At 39.2% G+C, this 13,860-nt stretch overlaps 1 protein-coding gene across 3 annotated transcripts in view; it reads right to left on the bottom strand.

Moving 5' to 3' along the window:
- Positions 1-13,149, bottom strand: part of kmt2a (lysine (K)-specific methyltransferase 2A) — a 38,647-nt gene extending 25,498 nt beyond the window's left edge. For 2 of the 3 annotated variants that reach the window (XM_052576368.1, XM_052576369.1), the window contains exon 1: positions 12,301-13,149. In XM_052576368.1, the coding sequence (XP_052432328.1) occupies positions 12,301-12,546 (246 nt within the window). In that variant the 5' untranslated portion in view covers positions 12,547-13,149. The remainder of the gene's footprint in view (positions 1-12,300) is intronic. The other variant, XM_052576367.1, reaches the window with a different exon arrangement.
- Between the last annotated feature and the right edge of the window lie 711 nt (positions 13,150-13,860).

Here is a 13,860-nt window from a genome sequence, read left to right as displayed (position 1 = left end):
TGAGAGTCTGTTATCAGATGATCAGTGTTAACAAATCATCTTAAATGGAGTTTTTTTTTTCATATCCAATCACTGATGGGCAAAAGACCAGTGATGAGGAGCTACTTAGATAATGGTGAAATAATACACATAAATCACCAGAGATAATGTTTACAGTACACATTGAATTCGTTAGTCTAATTTTTGTCCTCCAGCTCTTTTGAATGCAGGCTCTCAGAGCAACGATGACTTCATTGCAGCTCTACGGTTGTGCCAAAGGTGACAGAGTACTAGAGAGCTGCGAGCAGTGGAGCTCAAAGTCAGTGTGACACCATGAGTAGCTCTCAATGACAGCACGACTCTGCCTCAGGCACTCAAAAGCGCTCACGCGCGCACACACACCAACACACACTCTCACTCACTCACACCCTTCTCCACCTTGTGTGTGAGGCACACTGCAAGATGTAAACAAAATCCCAAGACAAGAGGAAAGGGAGGAGGGATGGAGGGATGGAGAAACGGAAAAGAGCATCATTCTGACAATAAAGGAATGGAGCAAAGAAGAAGCATGATGAAAAGGCTCTGTGGACAACAATTATTATCGTTTTCATGATTAACCTTTAACCAGGCAAGTAATTTAAGAATGAATTCATATTCACAACAACAGCCTGTCAAGAGAATATCAATCTCCTGGAGGACATACAGAGAGACATTACAATACACACACAATTTATCAAAACATAACACACACAAAAAGATTAGGCTAGTTAAAACATGAAAAGCTAATCTAAACAGCACACCCACGCACTACAAGTAGCCTGACTATCTGCTCCGGTGGAGCTGCTCAATCAACACCCACGGCTGAGACGGAGGGGGCAGCGGCGATACTGGGCTCGAGAAAGTGACACTCGGCTCGGCCAAGGCGCCGAGCACCTGCTGCCAGTACAGGATGGGGGAGGAGAGATAGTGGTGGTGGCGGGGTGACACAGAAACACTTTTTTGTTACTCTAATTACATTATTTTTGTTCCCACATCTTTATTCCCCAGACATTTGGGGGGATGGGGGGGATTGGGGTGTCAGAAAAGAAACAACAGCCCAAAAAGGCAGGTGGCGCAAAAACACTTGTTTTTAATTCTCTAATTACTTTATTTTGCCCCCATATCATTAATTTCCAAACCATAAAAAAATATATTATATAAAAAAATTATATATGTCAAACAACATTAATCGAAAAATTATATGCTTCTAAAAAGGCTATAAAGAATGAAGAACTTAATTTTGAACAGCATATTTGTTTATTTATGAAAACAGCATTTTAAGAAAAATAAAAGTAAAAAAAAAAAATAAATAATAATAATAATAATAATAATAATAATAGAAGTGTTCTATATTTTTATAGGCTTTGAAAATAATGAATAATAAATAACTTTGTTCTTAAAAAAGTGAAATGTTTATCTCTAAAGAAAATGCACTTTTAGCAAAATAAGAAGAAGAACAACAACACAAATAATAAATATAAAATTGCTATTTGGAAATAAATAAATATTTTACAAAATAAAAGTCACTAAAATCCTCTGAACTAAAAGACCAAACAAATACTTTTGAGAAAAGTTTTACAACCATATATTTGCAGATGCTGCTTGCTGCTTGGTTTGACATTTTAAATATTTATATGACCACTGTGCAATGAGTTTTAAGAATGGATGATTGGTGAAAAGGCTGATTATCAAACCCAAAACATGTGAACACCCCCAACAGGGACAGGACAGGATTACAAATTACAACATCCTCCTTTCCAAAAAGAGAAGATAAAGTACTTGTTTGTGCCACCTCTCAGTTCCCGTCAATAAAAGGTAAGCAAACAAACAAGACTATTTGTTTACATAAACTCATTACATCCTGTTCTGAGCAGATGGTCACAAACCCAGGAAAGTTGCTCAACATGGCATCTACAGTACACTTAAGAAATGGGCATAAATTGGCAAGCACACTGCAACTTGGCAACTGTCCTTCCCCAGAGCGGGACATAATTGCACTACTGTGTGTGTGGCCAACTATACCAAACACACACATACCCCTATAATCACAGTTAGCCAACATATCCACATCAAGACATGTAACTAAATATAATCTCTAAGCTAAGGGATATGTGATAGTGTGGCCTTTCATAAATTCACTGAATCACCATTTTTTTAAACAATGTGAAGTTTTGACAACTGCTGATGCATCAGATTCCCTCAAAAATGCCTGTATAAAAGATACAGATACAAAATGCAATGCATAAAATATTAAAGAGCAGGTCATGTGATTTTTTTTTTAAAGTGTCCTAATATTGTGCTGTAGTCCCCTATAACAGTGGCAACCTCGCGCTCTCTCTTTTGAAGCCCATACGGAAGTGACTTAAACTGTAATTTATCAACTGGCCGCTAGTGTATGGCTGCAAAGGGAGTCAGTCACATAGACTCCCCATGTTAAAATGCCCAACCTCACAGCAGAAAAAAAAAATGTTACAGCTTGGTTCAAAAAATTATTTAGGTCTATATGGCAAATTTTGCCCTTCATGACAACTGTGAGGGGGGTGATTTTTTTAAATATTTTTTTTATAACTTCTGCGTTTCAATTATATTAAGTCTCAAAGCTCTGCAACGCAGTTTCACTAGGTGAGCGTAACTTCAGCAACCAGCTCCCGCCTTTTTGCCCATTTTCGTCATCCGGGAGTGATGCGCGGTGACGCGCTGCCAAAATGGCGACAGCTGCCTCAGCCCACTTTTGGCTTCAAAAACGCTCTTCAGAAACCAGTGGGTGATATCAGAGACACTACCTCTATGTTTTTATACAGTCTATGGTTTAAAAGCATCTAAGGTCAGAAAACACTGTAATTTTACCAGAATATACATTTATACATAATATCATTAGTCCATGATTTCAAAACTGTTAAGTGTTTTGTTCAATTCAGTTCTGAGCTAAATGTCTGTAAACCCCTCCCTTCCATAAGTGTAAATTCTTCTGATTGGTCAGCTGGCCAACTCTGTTGTGATCAACACAAAGAGGAGCGCTTGAGCAAGTTAGTGAGTGCTACCATCTGTATTGCCAAGTCTGCAGTTGTTTTTGATGTTGAGGGTTGTAGCGACCGCAATAACGTCATATTTAGGCACTGGAATGCAAAATTTACCTGGTGAACCCCGAGAGAAAGTGTGTATTTTAAACCCCAGAACGCGATTTTTAAAGGGGGATCACCTGCAAAACACTATTTGGCTAGTTTTGAGTAGTAACTGGGTGGGTTTTGTTGTGACAACATTGCAACCCTAGCATGCAACATTTCATTAAAAAAATAATATAGTGCTCCAATAAGTTCTTTAAATAATGACATAAAAACATTTTATTTAACACGCATGCAAGCAAATTGTGCTCATGGCTAAAGTTTAGCTGCTTAACTGTAAACACTTAAAACAATTTAAAAAACAATAATGGTGGATATGTTAGCCATTTGTTAACGTGACTAACTGTTGAAACAACACAGTTTGAAAACCAAAATATGTCTACTTTAATGTCTGAAGAACGACAGAGAAAAGACTCCCCGTTTAAACCTTTAATTATAATGCAGAACAGCTGTATCACATGAGCACCAGCCTAACGAACTCCTCTACCAGGTGTTTTACTCCCTACATAAACCCTGTAACTACATAAACAGCACTTTCACGATCATTAAAAACATTCTCGCTACATTCTTAATTATAAAACAAAGTAATTCGAACAACAACAGTCTACATTAATCGACACACTCTTAGCAAATAGTGAGTTCACAGCGAATTATCAGAACTAATTCAGTAATTCAGTAAGGTAATATCATGCTTTATTTTGAGCCCCTTTCACACTGCGATTCCGGAAAATACACGGGTAATGTGTCCCAGCAATTGTTCCTGGGGCGCTAGATTTTGCACTTTCACACTGCCAGCGATTACCCGGAATTTGTGCGTGCGTTCACACACAACCTGTAAGGGTTCCATGACATCTGGGTGTGACGTGTAATGTATAAGTCGAAAACGCTAGACACATTAACTTTCACTTAAGCTAGCGAACGATCTCCGCTTCAGAGCGGAAAGTGAGGAACTAACTGATCTCTGCTTCATTACGGTTTGCACATAATTTTTTCGTTGCAAATGTTGATCTGCCTTCAAAACACCTGATAAAAGTCGCGTGATAACGTATGATATCACTACGACTGTATGACACAACCTTTACAGCATGAGTTAGTTCTTTTGTTCACACAGCACTCGTTCCGGGACTGAACCCGGCAATGTTACTAGGTCCCCGACCCGGGATAAATCCCAGGATCAATCCAGGGATGTGTTTGCGTTCACACAGAAGGCGACCCGGCAATTTTCTGGGTCCAATGTGAAGTGTTTGAAAGGGGCTCTGGAAACCTAAATCTGCACTAGGTACACATCACATGCAAGCACACACAAAAAAGAATATATGGATATTTTGAGCCCTCAATTGAAAATGTACACATAACGTAACAATCATACTTACAGGTTGTGGTTCGGAGGCGCTTGTTGGTTCAAATAAAGAAGATTCAAAGCCAGCGAAGATAAAAGGCAAGATTAAAGAAGCAGTCCTCGATAAAATGACAAGCACAAAAGGTCTGAATTGTATTGCTGTGGTATCGTGGAACACAGCATCTTCTCGACAAAGACAGTGTTCATATTTCTTGGGCATGCTGGGATTATGATAAATGTGTTGCCCAGTGACGTATACCAGTAACAGGCAGAAGATTCAAAAATATAACGACTCGCTTATGCAATTCTGAGTCGACTCTTACTTTTTGAGAGCCAATACCTTTATTTATCGTGCACTTTTTTGATTAACAACTTTGCACACTATTTACATTGAAGGATAGCTACCTTACAAACAGCAAAAGAGATACTTTTTGAAAACCCATATGACCTGCTCTTTAAAATGTGGTCAGAATGATGGCATTCTCAGCCTACAGCCAAAATTGATAAACCTATCAACTATAACTTAAAAAGAAAAAAACTATAACAAAAGAAACCGGTCTGGTCATCTGACAGGGAAAAAAATTGCATTTGCGTGGTCACACATGAGAAATATTTTAACTTGTTTGAAAGCCCCAGCATAAACAACACAATGATGGGGAACCCCGGTAGTTTGATTATTCGAGTCTCTCGAATCACTTTTATAACATAAAAGGCATCTGGAGAAATTTCCCTTCATAAGATGCAGATCTCATGCGCTGAAGTTGCTCATGCACCCACATTCAAAGCACCCAAAACTGAGAGTTTCTGAAACAACATGTTCCAACACCTCACACCCACGCTAATGAGGAGCCATGGCTTTAAGATAAAAACAAAGATGTGCCTCCTGCGAGGTGTAATGAGGGACGTAAATTTCCAGAGAATTGCTCCATGCGCTCAATGGCTGCTGCAACCCCCCCCCCGCCCCTCGGAGCAAAAAGCGGGAGGTGAAACCCCCTCTGCCCGCCTACAAAAGCGGAATAAAGCCATGGATGGGATGTCCTGTGTCCCAGGGGGAGGAGGGCTTGCTCTTCACCCTTTGATATCCACGTCTGTGCTCTTTCAGCTGCCTGCACTTCGTAAAGGCTGGAATAAAAGCAGACACAAAGCTTCCTGCTATGATCCACACGCTGTCTAGGAGAGAGGGCCCTCTCCAGATAAATAGGCCAAACACCTGCTGGACTTCTTCCCTCTGCATAGGCCACACCATTCATTAGAAAGCAGCGGAGCAAAGCATTCATTTGCTGTATCCATTCAACTGCACTTTTGTATGGGGCCTTGATATTGATCCTCATTCTGCTTCTGTAAGCGGGGCTTTACTCTGGACATTAAAAGGCAAGCCAAATGGTGTCCCGCACAAAGAAACCAATGAATGGAGACTTAAACAGGACACCTCCTGAAAGTAACAGTTGTCTAGCAAGCAGCCACGGACTTGTATTTGCAGTTTAGATTCAGACAAAAACATCTCAAAAGTGGTAGTGAACATCAAAAGCATCGCTTTCTGGAGCCGTGAAAAATCACGCAGCCGTATTACCTCTATGTAAACATTTTAAGCCGTCCAAATGGGTTAATGAAGGTTAAGTCTAGAAGGCATACAGCAAAAACTACTGGGCATGCACACATCAATACAATGTAAGTTTTCTCACATTGTACAATGACTATTTTTGCATTAATGTTAGGGGTAGGTTTAGGGTATGTGCAGACGTTAATAAAAATCACATTCAATTTATTGTTAGCTTCCAGTTTTTGCTGAATCCCTTCTAGCCACAACCATTAATGAAGTAGTCTAAAAGGCAGCCATCAGAAGTGAAATTCTATTGGGGCCCTGTGGGCCCGTGCTGTTGGATTTGGGTCTGATGGGAAGGAGGGGCGGCGTACTTCTGTTTACTGAGCATGCTACTGGCCTTAGGCTCCACTGTGAGCTCAGCGGGCTGTGATGAACCAGAACAATCCTACCCAGGCACAATATCCCCTCTGAATGAAACTACAATGCTGTGTCTGCAACTCGCATGAGCTGCAAGCTCCACTGGGATTTTAGCCGTCTGTCTGGCTTGTACACTACTTTATGTTTCACAAATGTATTCGTGTTTTAATTGAGCGCTGTTCAAAAAGGCTCCAAGGGTGCATTAAAGCACACCGAACTGCTAAAAAAAGACACACAATAATGCAAGCTTTTCTAAAAGTCAGCATACACTGTAATTTGCCTTTTTTTTTTTTTACTTCTATTCTAGGGCATATTTATGAATGAAGGATATTCGATGATAAAAAAATAGTAGTATGGCAGAACAAGGTTGCTTGAGGAGTTAGTATAATTAACTTTATCCAATAGCCTGTATGGCCTAGGTGATATCACAAGAAAAGGAAAGCTGTTTTAGAGGTGGAGCAAATTACTACAACTTGATTAAAGCCTACAAACACAATTGTTTTCAATAACATGACAAGAACAAGATTTATTTAAAATTCACATATTTTTACTTCTACGGAAACATTTAAAGTAAATCTAACTTAAAAACAACAAGCGGTTGTACGATAACTCTGGAGTGATTTACCATGAAATAGGTCCACAAAAAAAAACTAAAGCAATAAGACTAAGATTTCTTATCTTAAAGCAATAGTTAACCCAAAAATCTAAATTATGTTATTAATAACTCACCCTCATGTCGTTCCAAACCAGTAAGACCTCCATTTATCTTCGGTACACAGTTTTACATATTTAAAATTTAGTCAGAGAGCTCTCAGTGCCTCCATTGAAACTGTGTGTACGGTCTACTGTCCACGTCCAGAAAGGTAAGAAAAACATCATCAAAGTAGTCCATGTGACATCAGACGGTCAATTAGAATATTTTGAAGCATCGAAAATACATTTTGGTCCAAAAACTATGACTTTATTCAGCATTGTCTTCTCTTCCTTGCCTGTTGTGAGAGAGTTCAAAACAAAGCAGTTTGTCATATCCAGTTCACGAACGAATCATTGGATGTAACTGGACCTTTTTGAAACAGTTCACCAAATCGAACTGAATCGTTTTAAACGGTTCGCGTCTCCAATACGCATTAATTCACAAATTACTTAAGCTGTTAACTTTTTTAATGTGGCTGATACTCCCTCTGAGTTCAAACAAACCAATATCCCGGAGTAATTTATTTACTCAAACAGTACACTGACTGAACTGCTGTGAAGAGAGAACCGAAGATGAACACAGAGCAGAGCCAGATAATGACTCGTTCACGAGTTAAGAACCGATTGCATCGGTTTTCGGATCACCAGTAGTTCTTTTGGACAGTTCGATTCAATAAACCGGTTGAAGAAAATGGTTCACCGGTTCTTTTGTGCTCGACGTAATGGCGTCATTGGCGATGATTGCCCTCGATTCAAGCCTTCGGTTTACCCGCGCTCATAACATTAGCACAAAATCAGTTCAGAATCAATCACCAAAAGAATCAGTTCGGTTCAGACGCTCTGTGTGTCAGTATATGGAGTCAATTTAATGCCATATATATATATATATATGCAAAAAATTTACGTTTTGCAAAAGAAAATAAAGTTCCTCTAAAGTAAACAAAGCTTTATTGGCATGTCTAGCTTTTATATAGGCTATTATTTACAAAACTCTTCAGGGCTGCGTTTTCCTCTGAACTAATGTGAGCAAAGAATGCTTCTGCGTCCTCCCACAAGTTAAGAGATTTTAAACAAACACTTGCAGTTAAACAAATGAAACAATACACATTTTAATACGCTATAAATATGTGCACATCGAGAGAAACAAACAGCAGGGGCCCATTCTTCATACGTCGCTTATCATCCTGCTAATCATGATCTGGCTAATTGGGTTCTTCAAACACACCTGTTGTGTATGATTAGTATCTTGATTGAGTTATCTGAGATAATTGCACGTTCATGTGTTGGCTTAAAAGGGGATATGTACGATACTCAAAACCATGATCAGCAGTGCAGCGATTGGCTGGTGGCAAGACGGCAATGTAATGACATCACATAATTTAAAATGACACCCGACGAAAAATTTGACAAATTTCTGGACTTTTATAAGGAAACAGCCAAGCAAACAAAACTACATAAATGTTATGAAAGATACATGAAACAGAAAATAGATACAGGTTTTTATTTTATTAGAATTTTTTTCATGATTCCCAATTATTTAGATTCGCAATTTATAATAGTTGTGCAGTCTTTACATTTTTATTTCAATGTAGAAATTATCTATTCATTTCATTTTATATTTGGACAGATTTATTACTTGACCGCATTAATGAAAGTTTCTTAAGGGTCAATATCATGTTATCTGCATCTCCTGCAGTCCATCAAGCCACTCTTATAATAGCAGTCATCACTCAAAATATTGTACGACTCTATTATCTGCATAGCATGTGTTTAAGACTCTAATACAATTATGAAGTAATAATTTTATGATGAATAAATATTTCAGTGAGTAAAACTGGCTGTGTCTATAGTAGGCTGTTATGGACTACACCGCATTTTTATATTATTTTTAAATAATTTTTTTAATGATTATTATTTTAAATTATTGTCCCTGGATCAGTACGATACTCTTGTAATAAAGTAGCGGTGGTAGTGGACATATTTTGAGTATCAGTTCTGGTTGAAAAGAAGCGATCTAATCCTGTTTACATGAAATAAGCCTGCTCCCGAGCAGATTAAAGCTTGCGGACCTGTTGCTATGACAGCAGCTCCGGGATGAGCTTCGAAGAACCAAATGATCCAAGATCACGCGAAATCGTCAACATTCAAATCCAGCTAACTGAGTTAGCAACATATAAGAACAGGCCCCAGATGTTCTTGTTAACAACTTCTTTAAATTGGCCAAATGCTGCTGATACACATACATTTGTTAATAAAGTAAATAAGACGAAAACATGAATGTTTTAATGCTATTGAATAAAAAGAAATTATCCACTCGAAAGTCTCTGCTCATCATGATCGGGCCGATGACGTCACTTCCAGGGAGGCATGTTGTACACGCCCCCGTCCTTTGACTCTGCCCCCACGTCAAAACAGTGCCACAAAGAGAGACGTGCGGAAAAGTGAAGCACAAAGGAAAAATGGTATTGCAAGCTTAAACTAGACACGCTAAATAAAAGCAGCATTGCAAATAAATTAATAGATATGACCATAGAAAATATGTATTGCAAAATCATTGCTTTCGCACCGTTTCATTTATGTTTTGCAATTCTTAATTTTTTTTGCAGAAAAACTAATTTATTTTCCTCAATACTTAAATTTTAATTTGCAAAACTTTATTTTCTTTAGCAAAACGTGAATCTTTTGCGTGTATATATGGCGTTAAATTGACTCCATATCGGTCAGCTCCTCGATTCTCGAATTGGACGCGTTGGACAGAAACGGTTCTTGACTTGTGAACGAGTCAATCTTTTGTTCATTATCTGACTCGGCTCGGTGTTCATCTTCAGTTCTCTCTTCACAGCAGTTCAGTCAGTGTACTGTTTGAGTAAATGAATTACTCTGGTATATTGGCTTGTTTGAACTCAGAGGGTGTGTCACTGTCAGCCACATTAAAAAAAGTTAACATCTTAAGTCATTTGTGGATTAATGCGTATTTGAGACGCGAACCATTTAAAACGATTCAGTTCGATTTGGTGAACTGTTTCAAAAAGATCCGGTTACATCAAATGATTAGTTCGCGAACCGGATATGAGAAACTGCTTTGTTTTGAACTCTCTCTCACAACAGACACAGAAGAGAAGACAATGCTGAATAAAGTCATAGTTTTTGCTATTTTTGGACCAAAATGTATTTTCAGTGCTTCAAAATATTCTAAATGACCCTCTGATGTCACATGGACTACTTTGATGATGTTTTTCTTACCTTTCTGGACATGGACAGTAGACCGTACACACAGCTTCAATGGAGGGACTGAGAGCTCTCGGACTAGATCTAAAATATCTTAAACTGTGTTCCGAAGATAAATGGAGGTCTTACTGGTTTGGAACGACATGAGGGTGATTTATTAATGACATAATTTAGATTTTGGGGTGAACTATCCCTTTAACCTTATAAAACAGAGGAGTGAATGAAATTACTATACTGTATATACGTATATATAAAAATAGATATAATATAATAACCACATCTCCACGCTGTTAAATCTGCTCCACGTTTTCAAACGCTAAAATTACCCGTAGGCTAAACACAAAATTAAGCATGCTATTTGCATGTTTCTGGTTCGCGCCCGCTCAAGTTTCGATCTCCCCGCGTTTCCGATGCGCAGCGCTCTACTACTGAGAAAGGAAGAGGGTAGTTTATCACTGTACACACCCCCACACATAACAACCTCCGTCAAACGCTGCCTTTTTAGTGCAGCCGTCTTTTGCACCGCTCAAACCACTGCATTTGGTGTCTTTGACTAAGCATATGGTCCCTGTGGCCTCATCGAGATTTTGCACAGGAATCACTTGATTCCTCACATAAATATTTTTTTTTCGAATGCATATTGCTACTACGCAATATCTGAGAGGGGAAAAAAACATGTCCACCTCCCATTTTCCCGTACATCAGTGGGTGCTAACAGGCTAACACGTTAGCCAGCCTCTTCTCGAGGATGAAGGAGATCAATCACGATAGGTTTACAACTACACACGGCACACTTTTGCAACAGAAAGAACAATTTGTAAATACACGCCCCATTCTCTGCAACAAGAACACGCCAGGCTGCGTATTTGAATAGCAACGCTGTTTGTGCTACTAGTCTCATCCATTTCTCAACCCAAGCTAGAGGGCAGTGTATAACTGGACAACATAATATCAAAAGTGCACACATCATGAACGACCACAATAGTTTCAGGAGCAGAGCATTACATCTTCTTAACTCAATCTACGCTTTCATATAGGGCAATACTTTAAAATTAATCCAAACAGGCTACAGCTGGTGAGATGCACTTGTGCGTGCTATCGCTAAATGCTCAGACAACAACAACCAAGTGGCACCAGGTGTTCAGTCCAGCTAAAATCTGCTCGTTTGTGCTTACTGAAACACCCTGACCTGTTTATTTCTTTATGAGAGTGTAAAGTTCCGCTATACTCTCCACCAGGCTTTTGAACTAAGTTGTCTTTAGCTGAAAGAAACACGTCGAGTTAATTTCTAGAGTCATCAAAAGGTATCATTTAATCTCTTATACCCGAAAAATGCCATTTAAAATTACATGAAAGGTGCTAAATATCTTTAAACTCCACCCTTTAATCCACCTTTGAGCTCTTCTGGAACTAGTTTTTGACACAAGCTGTGTATTAAACAGGGCATTTTCTGCACTTTTTTAGCTGAAAATTTGATTTCATAGTGTTTAAAGTAAAAAAGCGGTGTCACATGAAACGCACGAGACTCCGAATCAAATTGAAACAAGTCCAACCCAAAGCAGCCTTCAGTTATCTAGCTTCACATCTCCATCCTTAAAAAAATGGCACTGAACTCCTCAGGGTCCCTAAATATGATGCTAGAACTCCTCAATACAGACATCCCACCGCAGAAGCACAGCAACATCAGTCATTAGTTACGAATAGGAACATGTTTTGATGTGGGCTAGCTAGCAGTTTAGCCTGTCAGTAGTCCTATAGTGAGAAAAACAGCACATGGATGGAGGCATGTGTCTGCTGCGTAGCAAAATAACTATTACACTCACTCACTTACTCTCCTCACTGAGAAACTCACAGCTGCTAACGTTACACAGCAGCGGAGTTATTTGTAATTCCTGTATGATCACGAATGAGGCTAACGATTTAGCCAGGGTCCCGCTTACCTCCCCGCTGCTGGAGCCGCTCGACTCCCCCAAAACATCCCGAAATTTCTGCAGGTTGCTGCCGATAGCAGCGGACACTTGCAACGCAGCGTCGAAACCGGGCCCGAGTCCGTTCACGTTCGGGTTAGTCCCCGCGCTGTTTCGAAGGGAAGCATTGACTCGAATTCGGCCCGCTTTCCTCCCGGTGCCCGAGCTGCTGCTCCCTCCGGGCCGAGCAGGGAACCGCCACCGACAGCTGTGCGCCATTTTACACTCTGCCTGCCTGCCCTAGGATCAGGAGCTCAGTGTAGGCGTCGCCCCGAACGAGCGATCTCCGGACACGGCCGCTCTGCTCTAGCGCTCAGAATGGATTATCCATGTTTCGGGGTGGAGGTACCGAAGACCCCGACACGATCCCAGCGCAGAGCAGGCTCAGTGATGTTTTTACACAGGTTCGTAGGCGATACTCAAGGAAGGCAAAAAAAAAAAACCTGTTCATCAGACACAGGAAGACTGCATATCGAAATTTAATAGGTTTCACATATTCTTCATTTTTAAACCTGTGAGGACTTAGTTATTAAATGGTTAAGTTTTTAACATTTGCTATTTTCTTATATTCAACAGTTTTTCCTCCGATATATTTTTAGCTTGTAGAAATTGCATTAAATTGCGTGTGTAATTTCTGCACCCCTACCGTCGGTAAATGGAATTGCGAATGTGATGAGTGTTTTCGCACAGGTTTCTTTGAACACGCCCACATCTACTATTTGTCAGTGAAATAGGTAGCCCCGCCCTGAGCTCAGGCCATTGGTTGAGGCAATTAAGCAACGTTTCTACACTCATTTTAAACTGGAATATGAACTAATTTGAGTCACTTACATGTGTTTTATTACATCATGCACAGTTTAATAAATGTAATTATTCCAGATTTATTTTGTGTGTTTTATGGTTTTTAATTTAGATAGGACAGTAGGTTGACAGGAAGCGAAGTGGGTAAGAGCAAGAGGGTTGGGATTGGGAAAGGTCCGTGAGCCAGGACTCGAACTCAGGACTCCCAAAGCACAACGCCCCACGAAGCCATCCGCGCCCACACTAGCTCCTTCTTTATGTCCTTCTTTCAGACCTGAATTAATGATGAAAAGAGAAATAGAGGCAAACTTATTTTTGCCACGGAAACAGACCTGAACCACTCAAATTAGAAAACATTATTACAAGTTTACCGTTATCGGACTTAGATAAGGAACACTGATTGGTTATTTACTAGCTCAATAATTGATTTAAGACCATTTAACAAAAAAAACAAACAAAAAAACTGCAGCTTTCACTGAGAAGCTTGAACTTCTCAACACAAATATAGTCTATGTATAGTGAAGTCAAAAAAAAAATAATCACAATTACAACAAAATAAAAAAAATTACAATAAATCCATGGAAGCTTCTAACTTAATATTTACAAAAACTTAAAAAAAAATTACTCAATGATTTTCATTTTAGAAATTTTAATTACAATACACAGATTTATTTTATCCAATATTGTGCAATAAATCCATTAGCACATTTAATATACAATAAAAAATAAAAA

Source organism: Carassius gibelio, chromosome B15 (assembly GCF_023724105.1).
Source record: "Carassius gibelio isolate Cgi1373 ecotype wild population from Czech Republic chromosome B15, carGib1.2-hapl.c, whole genome shotgun sequence".
Classification (NCBI taxonomy): Eukaryota; Metazoa; Chordata; class Actinopteri; order Cypriniformes; family Cyprinidae; genus Carassius; species Carassius gibelio.
The sequence above is the reverse complement of the archived record's forward strand: the minus strand, read 5'-3'. Positions and strand labels throughout refer to the sequence as shown.